Source organism: Cavia porcellus, unplaced genomic scaffold, assembly GCF_034190915.1.
Source record: "Cavia porcellus strain 051 isolate PalLab524CR breed Dunkin Hartley unplaced genomic scaffold, mCavPor4.1 scaffold_30, whole genome shotgun sequence".
Lineage (NCBI taxonomy): Eukaryota > Metazoa > Chordata > Mammalia > Rodentia > Caviidae > Cavia > Cavia porcellus.
The window spans coordinates 20858358-20876423 of record NW_026947513.1 but is presented as its reverse complement, the minus strand read 5'-3'; the positions used below and the strand labels follow the sequence as shown (position 1 = coordinate 20876423).

The following is an 18066-nucleotide window of genomic DNA, read 5'->3' as shown; positions in this document are numbered from 1 at the left end:
CCAGCACCCATCAAATTTACATGTGAAATTGTGAATCCATGCACATTTTTTTTCTGGAATGGTGTCATCAGATTCCAAAAGATGGCATGATTCAAAAAATTTAGGAATGTTTCCTGGGCCAGCCTCCGACCTTGTCAAAGTGACCCCAAGCCTAATCTGCACAAATGTACACCATGAGCCACTCCTGCAATATAAAGTTCTCCATGGATTAACTCGTATGCAGTCCCTACAGCTCTCTTAGAATGTAAGCTCCACTATTGTGCCCCTTCACAGATGTAGAAACTGAAGAACAAAGAGACCAAGACCCCAAACCAAGGGCAAACTGCCAATAAATGTCAATCACAAAAGGAGGAAGCATGAAGGTGAGGGAGAAAATAAATCAGGTATGGAAGCCAGTGTAAGAATTTGCACTATAGACAAGCATCAAACAGTGGTATGCAGCCAGGCATAGTGTTTTGTTCCTGTTGTCCCAGCACTCTGGGAGATTGAGGTAGGAGGGTCACACGTTCAAACCTCGCTTGGGCAATTTATCATGTTAGACCCTGTCTCAAAGTGAAACGTTTTTTAAAAGGCCTAGGGATATAGCTCATTATGAAGAGCCTGAGTTCAAGGACCATGCATCATAGAGTTCTACAGAAGTGGCTGTGAGCCGGGCAGGGCACTGAAAAGGCCTTACCTGTGTGCCCAGCGTGAGAAGTGGGCACTGTGTGTTGCCTAAGAAGAAGGTGGCCAGCCCAGGGAGGGAGGAAACTGCAGTATCCTCTTCTAAAAAGGCAGGATAGACTTTGTCATTCTGGTGTGTGTGCCTTTGCTGCTTTTGTATCTTAGGAATTTCCTATCATTTGATGCCTGGTTACCTGCCAGGAGTTCTGTTATTTCCTGCTTATTTGCAGGAAAACATTGCCAATTACTCATGCGTTCAGTTTCCCGAGGAGCAGCCCCGAGAGCGTGCTGATCAGGCAGCCTTGGTGTGTGCAGTGCCAGAGGAATTAATCTTAGGGTTTAATTCTCTCTACTGGCATCTTGTACAGAGGAAAGGGAGCGTGCTTGTGTCCAACTCTAAATTTAACCTCTACGCTCACAGAATGGCTTGTCTTGTGCAGAAGCTCAACTTTGGGCTCATGGCTTTCTTTTTTCTAGCAAATTTGCAAGGTGTTAAATTAGGCAGAACAGCTGCCACTATCTGTGACCCTTGTGGGTTTTTGAATGATATTTCAGAGAATTTATGGCCAGTTTTCACCTCACACTTAAATCAAGCAGTGTCTATTAATCCCCAAAGAATTAACAATGTTCGAAGTTTTTGAGTCTTTTTTCTCAGTTCTGCCTTTAGGGAGAAACATAGTGATTATATATTAGTCATTTCCTTACGTGATTAATTGGCAGTGGGTCTGATTTAAAATGTCCCAGGCAGCCGTCACAATGGTACACAGAAGAAACTGATTGTATTCTCAAGTCATTAGATTCAGGATTATTGGGCTGTTTTTAGACACAAGTATTTTTATTAGGAGTCAGAAATTAAAGCATAAACCAAGAACTTTTCAAAGAATGTTACTTGCTCATTCTCCTCCGTCATCAGAGTCTGACGTCTTTTCCTGATAACAATCTGGATGCTAAGAGGTAGCTAGAGCTTCTCATATGGGGTAGGAAGGCCCAGCCAAGCTCAGGGAAGCTTGGTGACCTGCTCGAGGGGACACAGCTGTGTGCTTGACCTGGGATAGAATCAAGGCCTTTGCACCCTTTGCTGTTAACTGAATTGCTGCCAGGGATCGACTTCCCTAGGTGGGGCCCAGGAGGTGCAGCGGGAACCGAAGGGGAGGTGACTCCATGTCCTCCTTTGAGGTGGTGTCCAGCAAGTGTGCAAGAGGCCACAGTCCCTTCCCCAGGTGATTGCTCTGCCTCAAAGAGTCCATCTCCAGTGCTGCCCAGCACGGTCCTGCTGGTGCCTGAACCCACCCAATGAGTTTGGGGTCACAGTTTGTACAATGCAGGTCATCCCTGCTGTGCTCTGTACACTTCCTGTGGTGGTCCTGAGCCAGTGTCCTTGTCCTTGCACTGATGAGGAATCTGTCACAGGAGCACACTCCTAGCTCAGGAACTGGGCATGGAGTGGACAAGAAAAGGTGAGTACACAGTCCAGAGGAGCTCGGCCTGTCCGCCTCCCCTCTCCACAGTGGTTCTCCAGAGGCAGGGCTGCAAGTATCTTGTTCCCTGATGTCCCAAATTTTTTCCCAAGTCTTCTTCAGACCTGCCTTGTGCATCTATGCATAAGGACTCTTTCTGGGATTATTACTTGGGAGACAAATCATTAGAGGGGTCTGCAGAGTTGTGTAGAAGTGTGAGGCACCAATTAAAGGTACATGAAGGAAGACTAGAATTAGAGTCCTGCAGCCTGTAATCAGCCCATCTTCACCAGTATTAGCTGTGCAACTTTGACCAACTTCCTCAACCTCTCTGAACTTGTTTTTTCATTCGTCAGTGACAACAGTAATACTGGCTCTGCATGTCGCCAGAGCTCAATAGATAAGGATGATTGTTAACCTGAGTGAGGTATCACGTGCCTGTAATCCCACCGTATATTAAAATACTTGCTGAACCTTGTGTTGGTTTTCTCTTGAGACCACATAACTGGGCTCATTGGTTGTTCCCCCATGTCACAGTGTGTCATGCCATTGGCTGCATCCAGGTGCACAGCTCTGCCTTTCTGCCTCATGGCTGCATGGTTCACTGTCTGGTGTGTAGGGCACTCACACCATGATATTAGCTCTCCTCGGCCCCACAGGCCCTGCTGGCCGCTCCGTGACCCCAGCTGCCAGGGACAGCAGGGCACAGCAACCTCTGTGACCGTGGCTTTCTTCTTGTCTCTGTTGTCTGGCCTGCATTCCTCTTCCATCCAGTCTGTGTATGACACGTGAGTGTCACTCCTCTGGGGGACCTGCCCTGGGGCCCTTCCAGGTTGGCTGGGACAAGAATAGAAGGGAGTGGTGAGTGCTGTAAGTCAGGTTTTAGGGGTTTTCATCAGCGTCCCTGACAGCTCTAGGCAGCTCTGGGGACGAAACCAAACCGTGCCACCTCCGAACCCCAGGCTGCTCCAGCTCCTCTGCTCTCCTCCCTTCCCTGTCGCCCTTCCCTTGGGTCTGGGGTCTGCTGGCTCCCTCCTATCTCTGCCCTTGACCTTCCGCTGCTGCCCTGAACAGAGCTGCATTTCACACAGGTACCCCAGTTTCCATATTGTGGCTCTAATAGAATGTCAAAACCTTGTGAACGAGTCATTGTTGCGGTTTATCAGGAGCAGGTAGAGGTGGAAAGGGAAGTCAAGTCCTCTGCCCATGTTTACTGCAGTTTTCTGTATTTGACTGTGATATTTTCAGCTTGATTACCTCCCCCAGTTGACATGTGGCCTCTGTAAAGTCAGCTGGAATCTCTTGGCTTCATCATAACACGGCTCAGAATACACTCTTCTGGGGGATCGAGTTCAGCTAAAATAAGCACCAGAGGGCTATTAATTGCTGCAAAGTTGGAAATAAGATGGGCTGTCAGTGCTCAGAGTTGCTGTGTTATTTGCCGGATGCAGTGTGAATGCTAACGTGTTGTTTCTGTTCTGTTCCCTCACGCCTTCCCGGATTCAGAGAGAGGTAACCGGCCGATTTTCACTTCTTCCCCTTTGTGGTGTCTTCGTGTCTGGCAGAGCTCACTTGCTTTCTCCATACGCATCACCATCCTCACAACCGTCCTTGCCTTTGACAGGCAGAATTTTGTTTCATGTTGTTTAACCGTTTGTGTCCACCATTTACAACAGAGCCTGGAGCTGCATCTGGGGCCTGGTCCTCTGCTGGGTGTGGCCCTATTTGGGGAAGGTGATGGGTCAGCAGTTACGGTAGCGGGGTCAGTCACTGATTACTAATAGTTGAAAACCCTGATCAGCATGCTAGGGAGTAAGTGGGACAGAAATGCTTGGACTCCGCATCGTGTTATACAAGGAGAATTTTTGTACTCCTCGATTAACATTAACGCGTATGTGTCTTCTAGAGTTCTGATGATAATGTTTGACATTAGCCTACTATACAGAAGCACTGAGTCAATTTCATTATCAATTATTAGCCAAAATATATGGACTTCTACTCCGTTGCCACCCAGGAGAAAGAACTATGGAGTGCATGTAAGCATGAAACGAACCATATTTAGACCTCAGGTGCCTTTTTCAGGCGCTCTGAATGTCAGCTGCCCGTTGGGTATTTGGAAGCTTTAAGCCTCCATTCTCTAGTTCTATCACTTCATTTTTTAAAAATTCCATTTTCAAGAGAAGAAGGGAATTCTGAGGTTTTTCTCCTTGAAAGAATGGCTGTGGTTACTGCTGGGCAAAGCCAACAGACACTAAGCCAGCCCGCTCTTGGTGTGGGAGTTGCTCTCGGATGAACTCCTTGGCTGGCTGGGAGCTGGAAAATGGAGATAAGACTTCTGCCTGCCAATGTTTACTACAGTTTCCTGCCCTGACCATCCAGCCTGGCAGCCGTTTCTCCCCGGGCCATGAGCTGTTGGCATTGCTAGGGCATGTGGATGGGTGAGACACACACCCAAGAGTGGACTTGCAGAGGTGTGACTAGGAGAACTTAGGCCTTTGAGGAGGTCAGGGCACAGGGAGGTGGCTCTGGAGGACCAGGGCTGGGTGTGGGGTCCTATGCTCTCTCACCTGCGGATGGGCCAAGCGCTGCTGGAGTCTGCAGGAGGAGATTTGCAGGTCCTGTTAGTCCCTGCTCTCTCTATGAACCCAGGTCTCCTCCCAGGAAACAGCTGCTCTGAATATTGACAGCAAGCGAGGGGTGCAAATAAATGCTGGTTGCCCAAACGATACTGATAATTACAGGTGGGCACACTTCAGATCTGCTGCTTACACAGTGGGCATCTCACGGTGGTGCCTGCCGAAGAATTCCCGGTGAAGAAAGTATGTGCACCCAAGTACTGAGCTGCCGGGATGCCTCTTTCAGAGTTTCAGAACGCAGTCTCTTCTCAGGTTTGTAAAGGAGGAAAAAAAAAGCTGCAGGCTGAGCTTCATGAGATTAGGGATGCTCACGTGTGTGGTGCATGTGATAGTGGGCAAAATGCAAAAGAAAAATACCACCAGAAACAGGCATTCTGGGTTGGCCATGTAGGAAGATGAGCTGTTTTGTGCCCTTCCTCCCTTCCCTGTCCCTTCTGTCCCCGCAACAAGCTTTTTTTTTTTTTTTGCTTTCTGTGCAAAAGACTTTTATTTTATTATAGAGAGGATAACCAATCAAGATAAACTAGTATAAGTGATACGGGACTTCAAAACCTTAGGGAATCAGCAATAGTTACCATAATGCCTCTTGTCCTCAAAATAGCTGCAGGTACCTTCAGGCAAACAGAACAGAATAGAGCAGACACAAGAGAAACAAAACAGTAAATGCAATAAAGGACTTCAAAATAAGCTAATAGTAAATCCAAAGTGGCTACCATGATATGCTTGCTATCTTTTAAACAGCTGCTCCTGCCTTCAGATTTAACATAATCAAACAAAACCAAAGAGAATAAAACCCAACCCAGAAAAATAATGAAAATGATACGGTTTCCAGGTGGGGATCACCTCCTGGTGAGGCCTGGTTCTCTCCCCTCACAGTCCGCAAAAGGTACTCCACAAAAAGCTTTTTAAAGTATAAACCAGAAAAAAAACAGAGTGTCTTGGCAATGGGACTCATTTTTCTTCCAGACCTTGAATATCTTGTTAACCACAGTTTGGCAGAGCCCCGGAGCCCTGTAATTACACTGGGACCTCCTGTGGGCCCCTTTCCAAGTCCCCACGTGGAATCCACACCCGGCCCTGTGTAGATGAAACAGAGAGAGAGCCCTGTATCAAAGAGAGCTAGAAACGCCTGTTCAGACCAGTCACATTGTTGCTGCTTTACCCTTGATTCAGGTGGGACCTTCACTCTGTGCTGGCGGCAACTTTGGTAAAAAAGGGTAATTGGAATAATTTTACGAAGTCTCCATGCAATTCAGACAGACATTTATTAGAACATCTTCATGGATAAGGAGACAGTATTTCAAAGTGGGCCTTCTCTTCCCTCTTAATAATAACTGCCATTTGTCAGATACCTGTCCTGTACCACCCTTCAGATTCCCCACGTAAAAGCATGTATGTGACCTGAGCAAATATGACTTACATGACAGGTGTTATCACATGGTGCAGACTGGGTAAGGACCAGCGACAGGAGCTGTGGAGAGAGTGAACGGAGGGTGTGCTGATAGGGTGAGCAGAGGATGGTCATCCCATTCCCGGGCTGCCAGGTAGCTGACGAGGTCAGCTTGTTCTCCCCGCAAAGCAGAACTAGATCTAGCCAGCAGTGGTTGCAGGGAGGCAAGTGTCAATTTCTCATTTTAAAAATATGTATATTTTGGTTGACTGGGAGCCTTCCAACAACAGGACAGGCTGATACCTGAAGGAAATATTTTTCATTCCTTCCCTATTCTAGGTCTTCTAGGAATCGAGGCTGAAGAAGGGGCTTTGAAAAGTCAGCCTGTGTGACAGCTGATAGGCCACCTCTTGAAGTTGAGGAAGAAGTGAACACATAAGCAAAGTCCACTTACCCTACAAGGCAGGGGAGAGATTTAGGGAAAGGGTGAGGTTTTCTGTGGTGGCTGGTGTTTGTTTTGTTCTTTTTCCCTTCCCGCTAGAATCCATTTGAAGAAAGAATTGTTTATTCATTCATTTTATAAAGATGGATCAAGCCCCTAGAGGGAGATGGGACTGTGGTACAATTCAGAAAAATAAAAGCAATCTTTGGTCCTTTTACTTTGCCATTAAGAAATTTGAGGCTGTCAAAGATGTCTTTATTGCTGACATTTTTCTGCAGCAGAACTTAAGGCTGGTCCTCTGGGGGAAATAGAAAAAGGACAGAAACAGCAACAACAAAAAAGGTAGCAACACAAGAGCTCAATAATCAGATGGGAGAAGGTAGTTGGTTCCTGGTTCCAGCTTCTGTTAATGGTTTAACAAGGAAACCTAAGAAGCTACAGCTGCAGACCTTTTAAAACAAGGTTCCTTGTTTTGGAAGGACAATGCTTGACCCCTACCAATGCAGGAAACAAATGAAATGAGACTCCACAGGGGTCCAGCAGCTCATTTTGCAAAGGGCTTCTGGCCCTGTATTGCACATAGTGTTAGGGGGACAAAGGACAAAAATGACTCCTGTTACTGAGGGCCAGGCAGAGCATCTCAGCCAGCTGACCAGAAAGAATGGGCAGAAAAATAGGAGCCATGTTCTGCCTGGGGCTTGCCAACCAGGGAGGCCTGCTGCATGGTTTTGTAGGCGAGGTCCTGGGTCCTCGGAGGGTGCATGGCTGTGTGTGGGACCCAGTGCCATCTCTCCAAGCTGGGACACATGGCTCTGTGGAAGCCAGTTCTGCCCTCATCGGAGGAGAGAGGTAGGAGTGGTAGGGAGCCTTGTGATGGTTCCTAACCTGTCCCTGCATTTGCCTGGCCAGCCTCTGTCCCCCACATGGTGTTAGAGCCTCTCTGGGCCCTGTGTGGCTGGTGCCATGACAAGTGTCTCTTACTGCTTGGTCCCTCCTCCCAGAACCACCCTTTCCTTTATGGCTTTGGACTCAGCCTTTCTTGGGCCTTCCGAGTCCCCTTCCCTAGGACTCATCCTCGTCGTTGTCATTGGCCCCTTTTACTTCAGAGAAGTCTTTGAATGTCTGTCTGGCCCCTGTGTAGCCGCTTTCATCTTCCCCACTCATCTCTGCCTCTGACTTCAGCTGCCCCAGATCCATGTCTCCCACCCAGACCCGAGGCCTGAGCTCGGGGACCAAGTGTTCACCTACCCATCTGTGTGGTTGGCTTCCTCCTCGTGGCCTCCAGTGCTTCCCGTTTATTTGTCCCCCTACTCAGCCACGGCCCTAGATCAGTTGACCTAGCAGAGACCTCAGGGTGGTTCTTAGTGGTCTCCCTCACCTGCACACCAGTCTGCCCCACCATCATCCTCCCAGTGCCTTTTCCATCAGCGTCCTGTCCCGGGTTCTCTCAGAAGCTGACTTTGCTCAGTCCTGACTCGTGCTCCCACACCTGGACCACAGAAGCAGCCCCTAAATATCCTCCTTCCCTCGGCCCACTTGCTTCCACCAGAAGGACCTATCTGCAGCACGCCAGCCATGTACATGTGATGTTAGAAGCTCGAGTGGGCCAGAGTGAGGGCCAGAGTCCTAGCTGGGTGCAAGGCGCCACACAGACAGCTAAAGTCCTGGGTACCATCCTCACAGCCACACCACCACCCCTTACCGCAGGAGTGAATCAAATTCAGTATTTTAAAAAATGTAAATCTTAAATGCCATATCATAATGTAGTTAAAATACAGAGCCAAATGGCCGCTGTATTGGTTTCCTGATGCTGCTGTAGTAAATTATTTCAAGCTTAAGTGTCTTACAGCAACAATTCTGGAGGTCAGAAGTTCAAAAAGGATCTTTGGGTGGGGGGAGATCACCATCTCAGCCAGATTGCCTTCTCTCTAGAGACCCTGTGGGATGATCCACTCCCCCTTCCGTCCAGATTCCACTGGCCCACTCAGGTAATCCAGGTAATGTCTGGAGAGCCACAGTCTAGCACATCTGCAAAGGGCCTGTCCTAGACTACAGGGATTAGGGCAGGAACCCCTTAGCGGCACAAGGGTAGTCAGCATGGTGTCAGCCACAGCAGCCTTCTTCAGAAGTCAGGTGAACAATGACAAATTGAAAGCAGCCAGTTAAGTGGCATTTGGATTTCAGCCTGCTCATTAACAGATTCGATGGCTGTGTCCTTCACAGTGCACAGAGCTGTCCCTGCTCCAGTGGGAAAATCCTCACTGCATCCTGCAGACCCCCCGCGATGGAGCTGAGGGCTGTCAGCTGTTTTAAGGGAACTCAGGATGTACTCTATGGGGAAGATAGGCGTCATACACATCTCTTGGCCTCTGCAGACAGAAAAAACAAAAAACTTGTTTCTGCATGGGCAGCCGGTGCAGTCTATGGAGGGCTCGTTACTGGTCCCCCGGGTTTCTGCCCCCTTCCTCTAGTAGCCTGGTACCTGAGAAGAACTGGGGAAAGATAAAGATGCTTTCAGGAAAAACTGAAGTATGTGAAATCGTTCCCCAAAAGCCTGAGGCTTCTAAATTTCTCCTTTGGAAAGATGGGGGCTCCAGATGGTTACCCGGAAGGCATTCATCACCATTCCTGGAGCAAACACAAAATGAAGATTAATAATAATAAGTTTTAAAATTATGTATAGTGGGTTACGTGTGAAAGAAGAGAGAATGCACAGCTGTGGTTCGCTAGGATGGCCTGCTGCCCACCGGCCAGAGTCTGCTCCTGCCCCTGTTGGTGAGCTTGAGCCCAGAGGCAGAAAGAGGACTGTCGGGGTCACGGAGAGTGTAAGGCCTTGGAAGCTTACATCAGAGGATGGCAGAGCCAGGGAGGGACCTTGGAAATTGAGTTTTTCAACCCCTTCACTTCAAGATGATGTTGAATTCTATGCACAAGGTTGTGCAGTTTGAGTAGCCTTTATCAGAGATGCTTGGGACTAGCAGTGTTACAGATTTGGGATTATTTTTTCAAATTTTGGAATTAGCATCTATATTAAGAGATGATTTGGAAATGGGGCCCAGGTCTAAATATGAAATCTATTTGTTTCATATATAACCAGTGTACATAACCTGAAGGTAATTTTATCCAATATTTTGAATAATTTTGTCCACGAAACAAAGTTTCTTGGTATGAAATTTTCTACTTGTAGCATCATGTCAGTGCCCAAAAAAGTTTGGGATTTCACTTTTTGGATGTTTGGAGGATGTGGGATGTACCTATGTACCTAAGGAGGACCAGGAATGAGACTGGAAATCGGGTTGGCTGAGTCCTGATCCACCAGCCCTCTGACTGCTTCCTGCCATCTCTTAATGAGGACAAACACAGCTGAGACCTGCACAGTCACACTGAAGATGGGGTATCTTTACAGGCCCCTGGGTGCAGAGTTCATGTATTGAGAACAGTTAGACATTGGCAGGGCCCTGAGGACCAGAGAGCCAGCACGCCTGGGAGGTGGACCATCCTGAAAAGGTGGGTCTACTCTGGACAGTGCAGGGAGGGCCAGTGGTCCCCAAGACAGGAAAGACCTCACAACAAGTGGACATGGAGCCCCACATTTGCTGGAGCAGAGGGAGAACTCCTTAGAGAACTATACCAGGAGGTTGGGGGGGCAAATGACTGTCCAACTGGGCTGCTTGTACTGGTGGTACAAATGGATCTAATCACTTTCCGGTTTTTTTACTAATAAAATTAATGAAATGCCACTCAATGGGATAATCCTGCCTCCCATCATCAAGACATACAAATTATGGTCCCACAGTGAACGTTTTAAAGGAAGAGCTGTATGGTGAGACCTTGTATGTGCTACTGTATGATCCACCCAGGAAGCAAGAGCCAGTGGGAAGGGAACCAAAAACAAGGGCTGCCCTGAGCTTGGGGTCCAACAGTGAGTGGTTCCTTCTCGAGTGACCTTGCTGGTAGTTGAGATAAGGAACCCAGCATGGAGCAAGACTGTGCTCAGCCCTGAGAGACCAAGCCCCACTCCTCACCCAGATCCAGCCCTCCTGTCACCACCATGGAACCCATTCCACCTCAGCCTAAGGGCCAGCTTTCCCCATGGGAAATGGGGGCAGGTAGGACAAGCCCCGTACTTCTGGGAGGAACAGGCACTCAGCAGACCTATCCCTGTGATAGGCAGGCTGGTCTAAGTGCTGGGGATGGGTGAGCACAAAGTCATCTTCACAGTGCTTCAGGGGCTTTGGAGAAGACAGACAGACACTGCTAGAACCCCGTGTAAGCTCAGTGTGTGCAAGGAGCCACTCCCAGCCTTGGCTGGACAGTGGCAGCGGGGTGGAGAGGATGTGCAGTGTGGTCAGGACTTGCACAGAATGCTGAGTGCTGAAAGGGGGCGGGATATTCAGGATATTTCCAGGTGTAAGATGCAGCTGGAGGCTGAGGAGTCTGATTCTAGTGCAGAGGACACTACCAGAGCTAAATCATGGGATTGGGGGGCCAGACACTGCAGTTAGGTGGGGCGACCTCAGGGCAGGGAGTTGAGATGGCCTGACCTCGAGTCTGGGTTAGGAGGCCTCCACCACGGCCACCCAGAATTCGAAAGGCAAAGAGATGGGCTTCTCCGCAGTCCCTCTCCCGCCAGCTTTCCTCACCTGAATTCACATTTTTTCCAGCTAGCCCTTCCCAGTGAGGTCATTTGCCTCCCTGGAAATCCTTATGCCTTTCTAAGGAAGCCATGGCTATCTATCTCAAAGAAAGGGTTTGTCATAGACTATGAAAAGACTGCCAATTCTTCCATTAAGAAAAATACTTTAAGAATAAATTCATCTGTAGTTCCGTCAGCAGACAGTATCCTGGCTCAGGGTCACGTGCAGATCCATCATCGTGTTCCATGACCGATGGGTAAAGCTGAGCGTTCATTTTTCATGAACACTTTCACCTTTCAGCCACTGACCTCCGGTACTAACAGGGAGAAATTTAGTTGCATTGCATGTCTCTGCAGCCAAGTAACACCATAGTCGATATCCTTTTTATCAGTAAAACAAATGCTAAAATCCAACAGAGCTTGCTCACCGCGGTGTCCAAGCTGACAGGACACAGAGCGGGGATGCTGCTGTCTCCCCGGGAGCCCAAGTGCGAGAAGCATTCATGGAAATCTGATGCCTTTGATGGGATTCCAGCCCCTGTGGCTTTGTGTTCAGTGCTCCCTCTGATCGCCCATCGACTTTCTCCAGCAGCTGTGGGTCTGGCCATCCCCAGCTCACACATCAGAGCCTGTTGTTTTGCTGTGGCTGCACACTGTCTTTGTCTTTATGTCACTCATGCAGTTCGTGCTCTTCCAACTCTGTGTTCTGTTGGATAATTGTGATGTTCGTTTTTACACCAGATGGACTGTAAAATCCAGTGTTCGTTCTGCAAATTCCAGTGTTCGTTCAGTGTCGTTAGCAATTCCCAGAGTCCAAGAAACAGGACTTGGAGGACATTGTAGTTTTGTTACTTAGAAACCAATTCCTCATACCCATAAAATTGTGCTTCTGTGTTCTCTAGCTGTTGTCATTTTTTTTAAAGATCATTGCAAACTTTGTCCACCACTGACACGCTGGCTGCTAGCTCTGTTAACGTTCCTAACTAAAGTATGTGTCAATAAAATGTACCCTTTTCTGATATCCTGATAAATTTCTGTTTGCACAGGGATTTTGCTTATGTAGCAAGAGATAAAGACACGAGAATTTTGAAATGTCATGTATTTCGATGTGATACACCAGCAAAAGCCATTGCCACAAGTCTCCACGAAATCTGTTCCAAGGTAAGTGGGTGAGGGCACCTCTCTTCTCATTCCTTGAGCAGACAGAGGGACGAGAAGGGCTAGACAGTTGACTTGCAGATTGAATTCAGGAAGAAGCAGATGGTCGGGCCCATGTTATGAAGAAGCCTTTCCTTCCGAAGGCCGAGGTGCTCTTGCTGCGAGCCAGGTGTCGCTCCCAGTGGCATTCTCTGCAAACTGTGGAGAACTGTGTCATTCCCACAGCCTGAGGTGCATTGTTTGACAGGTCAGTCCACCAGGACCATGTGTCACCAGGATAGTAGGGAAAGGGCCTTTTGGGAACACAGCACTCCCGAGAGTGATCTCAGGTAGAGAACAGGACAGGAGGAGAGAGAGGATGATAGGAAACCATCAGAGGTGTGTAGAAGTGCCGGTAGCTGGGCCTGCTGTGAACACACACTGACCGGATAAGTGACATAGGGCAGCTCCTGAAAGCTCATTCACCTGCTGGGAGGCAAGGCCGTGGTCTCTGTCCATGCTTCTTTAACCAGAGTCCCACAGCCTCGGAGTGAGAACAGCCAGGCCACCTCACTTCCTATCTGTTCCCCTCACCTCTAGCATCCTGCACAGTGACAGCCCTGGCCTTCCAGGACAGCCTCTGACTCTCCAGGACTCTGTTCGCCCGCCAAGCACCCCAGCTGTTACACTGTGCATTTTTTTGTTGACCTGAAACCTTTCCCCTGGGACCTCTAAACACTTCCCTGCAGTCTATAGCAGCGAGGGACTTCCTGACAGTGTCTCCCACGCTGCCCTTCAGGCACGAGCCCTACTGCGCACCATGGCTGTGGAAGGACCCCGACATCCTCCTGGCCCGTGGTGGGCTCCTCTATCCTCTAAACTCCAAGGCCAGTGTTGGGGTGCTTGGTGGTCAGCCAGATGCCCAGCACACTGTCACCAGCTTCCCTCGTCTGAGGCTTTCCATTCCCCACATTTGTTTAACTGGCAGAATCTAAGATTTTCTCCATCGCCTCTTGTTACCCAGACCCCCTTCTGTAATTTCTACTGAGCTAGCAAGACCCAGCCCAGGCCAGCGGCAGGGTTGCAGCCCAGCCTAGTAATGGAGCCACAGGTGCCAAAGTAAAATCCTCACCAATCTACTGCTCTGACCATGCAGCAGGCAGGGCCTGCAGAACAGGCGCTGTTCTAGAGATCACTGTGTTTCTCCTAGCCTGTGCTCACTTTCATGCACTGATGAGACTGGCAGCATGTCACATGCAAACTCCAGCTTTCATTTTTCTCCTTCATTCATGCAACAAATATAGTTGAATGTCGTTTATATGCGAAGTTCGGTTCCAGTCACTGGGCAGAGTGCAATGTCTGGCACAGGAAAATAATCCTTCCCTGCAAAGCCTGGGCTGTGGTGTAAAGCCCCCAGTCCCTGACCTGGCCCAGAGAATGTACCCCAAAAGCCTATCTTTCCTGTTATCAGTGCTCTTGCCCACATCCAGGCACAGATCTGGAGATTCAGGAACAGTGGAGCTCGGGTGGTGTGGCTGTTACTCCCCTGCAGTGGAAAGCTTGGCCATGGGGTGCAGGCTGGGCTCCTGCCGAGGTCAGTGAAGGGTGGGCTTCTCCCTGTCTCTCAGCCCACAGCAAATGTAACCGATGGGGACTTGAGCACTGCAGTTTTCAGTGTCTATAAGGGAAAGGTTTGAGAATAACAACAATGCCAGCTGACATTCTAAACCTTCTCTGACTGCTTGATGCACTCACTCATTTAACCCAGGGAACCTCCCTGGGACACAGTGCCATGGTCATCTCCATGTGTGGTCAAGAAAATGAGACCCAGGAGGCCAGAGGCTTGTCCAAGGTCACACAGTTAGTGAGTGGCACAGGTGGGATTTGAACCCATGTGCTTTGTCTCCAGAGCTCTGAAAAGACTTTCTAAATATCACATCTGGCAGCATGGGGGCAGATACCTCCCTCTGTGTGTCCCTGTGATTGCTGTGGCCCAGCAGGCTGGACTCCATCAAGATTGCCTGCTGGGTTTTCAGCTGAGGAGTGCTATAAGTTCCAAATAAGTAAGTTTCAGATGACAGGGGCCAGTGATTATGCCCAAAGAATGAGATTGGGTGTGTAGGGAAAAGTGGGTCAGGAATCAAGGAGTACACTAAAACTAATTAACTTGGAAGTGAAATCAGCTTAAATCTTTCACTGGCTGGACCAGCTTAAGATGTGGGAGCCTGAACCACCAGCCAAAACTGGGTTTCCACTTACTCTTTAGATTATGGCCGAGCGGAAGAATGCCAAAGCCCTGGCCTGCAGCTCCCTACAGGAGAGGACCAACGTGAATCTCGATGTCCCCTTGCAAGGTAGGTGAGGGCCTCTCCCTTCCCTGAGGTGCCCTCCATCTGGACAGGGACCAGAGGGTCTCACCTGCTTCTCTGGTATTTCGGGTCTCCTTAAAAAAACATATTGAACTCAACAAACACAAGAGCAGGGGCAGAGTCAGTTTTGTTCCAGTAGGGTCTGATGTAAAGGACAGGTTGATATTGTTGCTCTTGGAAAAGATTAAAGAATATTATTATTAGTTACTTTAAGCTCATATGTATCCTGAAGTAAGAAATGCCTAAGTCAGAAACTGTGGATTGTTATTTGAGGAATTGTTCAGTTATTTTTCCTGTGTCTGTGATTGTGCCCTGTGATTACAATTTCTTTGAGCATCACCATACCTAACAAGCACGTCATCCAAAGCTGTTCTTAGCACACACCAGAGAATAGCAGCCTTGACACAGCCAGTTGCTGCCTTCACATGCTGCCTTGAGTGGGAGTTGGACAGGATGTTCTCCTGACAGATCCCTAGTGTCAGGAGTAAGAAGGGTCCTTACATGACACCCAGAAACTGACCAGTAGGCACAGGAACTGTTCTGGACTTTGTAGATCTAGAATGATGTCCGCTTTTCACTGGGAAGCAAGAAGCACTGAGAAAGACATATTGCTTTTGTTCCCTGTAGTAGATTTTCCAACACCAAAGACTGAGCTCGTCCAGAAGTTCCACGTGCAGTATTTGGGGATGTTACCTGTAGACAGACCAGTTGGTATGTAAAACCTTTGTTGTCTTTCCACTTTGCAGTGTTTAGGGGCTCATGGGAGAAGTTCATCTTCCCACAAGGGTGAGGTCTATCATGTTCCTCCCCTGCCTTGTCTGAAATCAAACCCTCATGCTGTCACCAGCCAGAGGTGGTAAAAAAAAAAAATTCCTGATCAAATGAGCCTTTACAGGCACAGGCTAAGCAGGTTGGATGTGAGCCCAGCATACAGGGACTTTGCAAGACAGACGTGTGTTTCTCCTCTAAGCAGCCATCCAGGGATGGAAGCAGAGGACTGGTGTTCTCCGCCACCGTCCAGTGGGACTCCGTCTCCAGGGCCAGGGCTCCTGCCTCAGGTCTTATTGTCTGGAGATGGGGAGCAAGGATGCAGAGGGGCTGTGACCCAGAAGTGACCCGTAGCCTCCTGTTCACCTCCCGGTGACATAACTGGGTCACTCAGCTCTACTACACTTAAGAGAAGCTGGGTAGCATTGTCTTTCCCTGGCTAGAAAAGCCCAGGAGAAATTGGAACCCCTGTGCACTACTAAGGGCACTGGGACATGATGCAGCTGCTTGGGCACACAAGGTGGTGGTGCTTCAAACAATTGAACATAATCACCTTTCACCCAGCTGTTCTGCCTCTGCACATATTACCCAAGAGAAATGAAAACATCTGTCCACGCTGTGTCTTGTACAGATGTTCCTTGCAGCATTGTTAATAATAGTTTAAAAAAAAATCCAAATGAATATTGACGGACAAATGTTTAACTAAAACATGATGCCTCCAAATAATGGAATTTGATTTGGCGGTGGAAAGGAACAAAGTACTGAAATGTGCTGCAGCATGAATGCACCTTGAGGATGTTAAGCCGAGTGAAAAAAGTCAGTCACAAAAACCACATGCCGTGTGATTGCATACGTGGCCAGAATAGACAGATATCTAGAGACAGTGGCAAGCAAGTGGTTGCCTGGAGTAGAGTATAGCTCCTAAAAGGTACAGGCCTTCCTTTTGGGTTGATGAAAATGCTCTAAAATTGATTTTGGTGATAGTTACACTCTGCGAATATACTTAAGAACCATTGAATTGTACACTTAAAGTGAGTGAATTCTGTGTGAATTATATCAGAATAAAATTTCTACTCTTCCTAGTCCCTCCCAGCCCCCCGAAAAAGTCTATAGGAAGACCCAACAGAGGGGCCCCATTGAGAAGCACATACTGCTCTTGTAAAGGGGCCGCCAGACCTGGCCTTGTTTAAATGTCAAGAGTGATGCAGGATGATCGGATACTCCAGCAGATGCTGGCTTCTGCAGGGTCCCCTCCCAGAGCAGCCTGTTCACACTCCCAGGCTGAGGAGTCTCTGGAGATTGGAATCCTTAGCTGATCAGACAGAACACCCCAAGCCAGATCTCTAGACTTACGTCCCTTCTTCTGGTGCAAAGTCTGGATTCTTTGCTTTTGGGCAAACCTGATAACAGAGTATGAAGTATCTTCTGTAACTACAAAGGAAAAATCAGCTTGTCTACCATTGGCTGATTGGGCCCACATCTGAGAGTCGTCACCAACTTCGGGGCTTTTGCAATCCTTTTCCATCCACAGGCATGGATACCCTGAACAGTGCCATAGAAAGTCTTATGACCTCATCTAACCAGGAGGATTGGCCATCAGTGAACATGAATGTAGCCGATGCCACGGTGACAGTCATCAGTGAGAAGGTGAGGGGTCATGCGGGATATGGGCCGGTCTGGGCTGCAGGGAAGTTTTAGATGCAATGGTCTTCCATGAAACTTGGAAACAGCTGGGGCTTGCCCTAGCTTGTGATTCACGTGCCCTGTGCTCATAAAAGGATTTGCCCTCTGTCTCATTCTCTGCCCACCTTTGCTTTCGCTCAGACCTGGAATCTTCTATCCTGGTGCTCCTGATTCTGCCTTCTTTGTTTGCCCAAAGAGATTGAAATTGTGTGCTAAGGTGACTGTGTGGCACTAGAGTTAGGGTTCTGGCCAGTCTCTTTCAGGGCTCCATGTAGTTTGGGGTGGTGTTGGACACAAAGGGTGTCTCCCCTAAGTTAGAGTTAGGAGTTCTGTCAGTAGTAAAAGGGGTCATTAGTCATTGATCATCTTGGCAGAGTCCAGCATCAGCCTCAGTCCAAATCAGCTGAGGAAATAGAAGCACAGAGAGGTTAAAAATGTGCCCAGCATTACATGGATGAAAGTATAGGACCAGGCTTCGAAACTGGGGAGTCCTTGCCTTGTGTCTTAGTGCCTCCGCCAGGGCTGCTCCTCCCAGGCCCAGTGCTCACCCAGGTCCCAGTTTCAGCATCTTTCCCAGGAAATCCCCTGTGGCTCTCAGACCAGTGTACCCGCCAAACACTCCCTGTGGTCCTGAGTAAATACTGAATCAGTCAAGATACTACCATCTGAAGGTGATGTTCTGGCTGTGTTTATGGATTTAAAAATTACAGGTGGTCATTGCGAAGGATGTGTCCTTTATACTCAGAAGAAGGAATTGCAGGCATTGCTTTCTGCTGCTTCATATGGATACTGTTTGTGGAAAGGGAAAATTCTGACATATTTGTTGACTTGGCAAATTTTTGTTTCACTTGGATCTTGGTAGAAATGTGACTCATGCTGTTTTCT

At 48.4% G+C, this 18066-nt stretch overlaps 1 protein-coding gene across 11 annotated transcripts in view; it reads left to right on the top strand.

Moving 5' to 3' along the window:
• The window catches only part of Apbb2 (amyloid beta precursor protein binding family B member 2), a 304656-nt gene that overhangs the window by 275444 nt on the left and 11146 nt on the right, over positions 1–18066 (top strand). For 8 of the 11 annotated variants that reach the window (XM_063240604.1, XM_005004490.4, XM_005004489.4 and 5 more), the window contains 4 exons: positions 12271–12385; positions 14628–14715; positions 15358–15441; positions 17030–17145. In XM_063240604.1, the coding sequence (XP_063096674.1) occupies positions 12271–12385; positions 14628–14715; positions 15358–15441; positions 17030–17145 (403 nt within the window). Of the gene's footprint in view, positions 1–3058; positions 3633–12270; positions 12386–14627; positions 14716–15357; positions 15442–17029; positions 17146–18066 lie in introns of those variants that run through there. The other 3 variants (XM_013154279.3, XM_063240607.1, XM_063240608.1) reach the window with 2 other exon arrangements.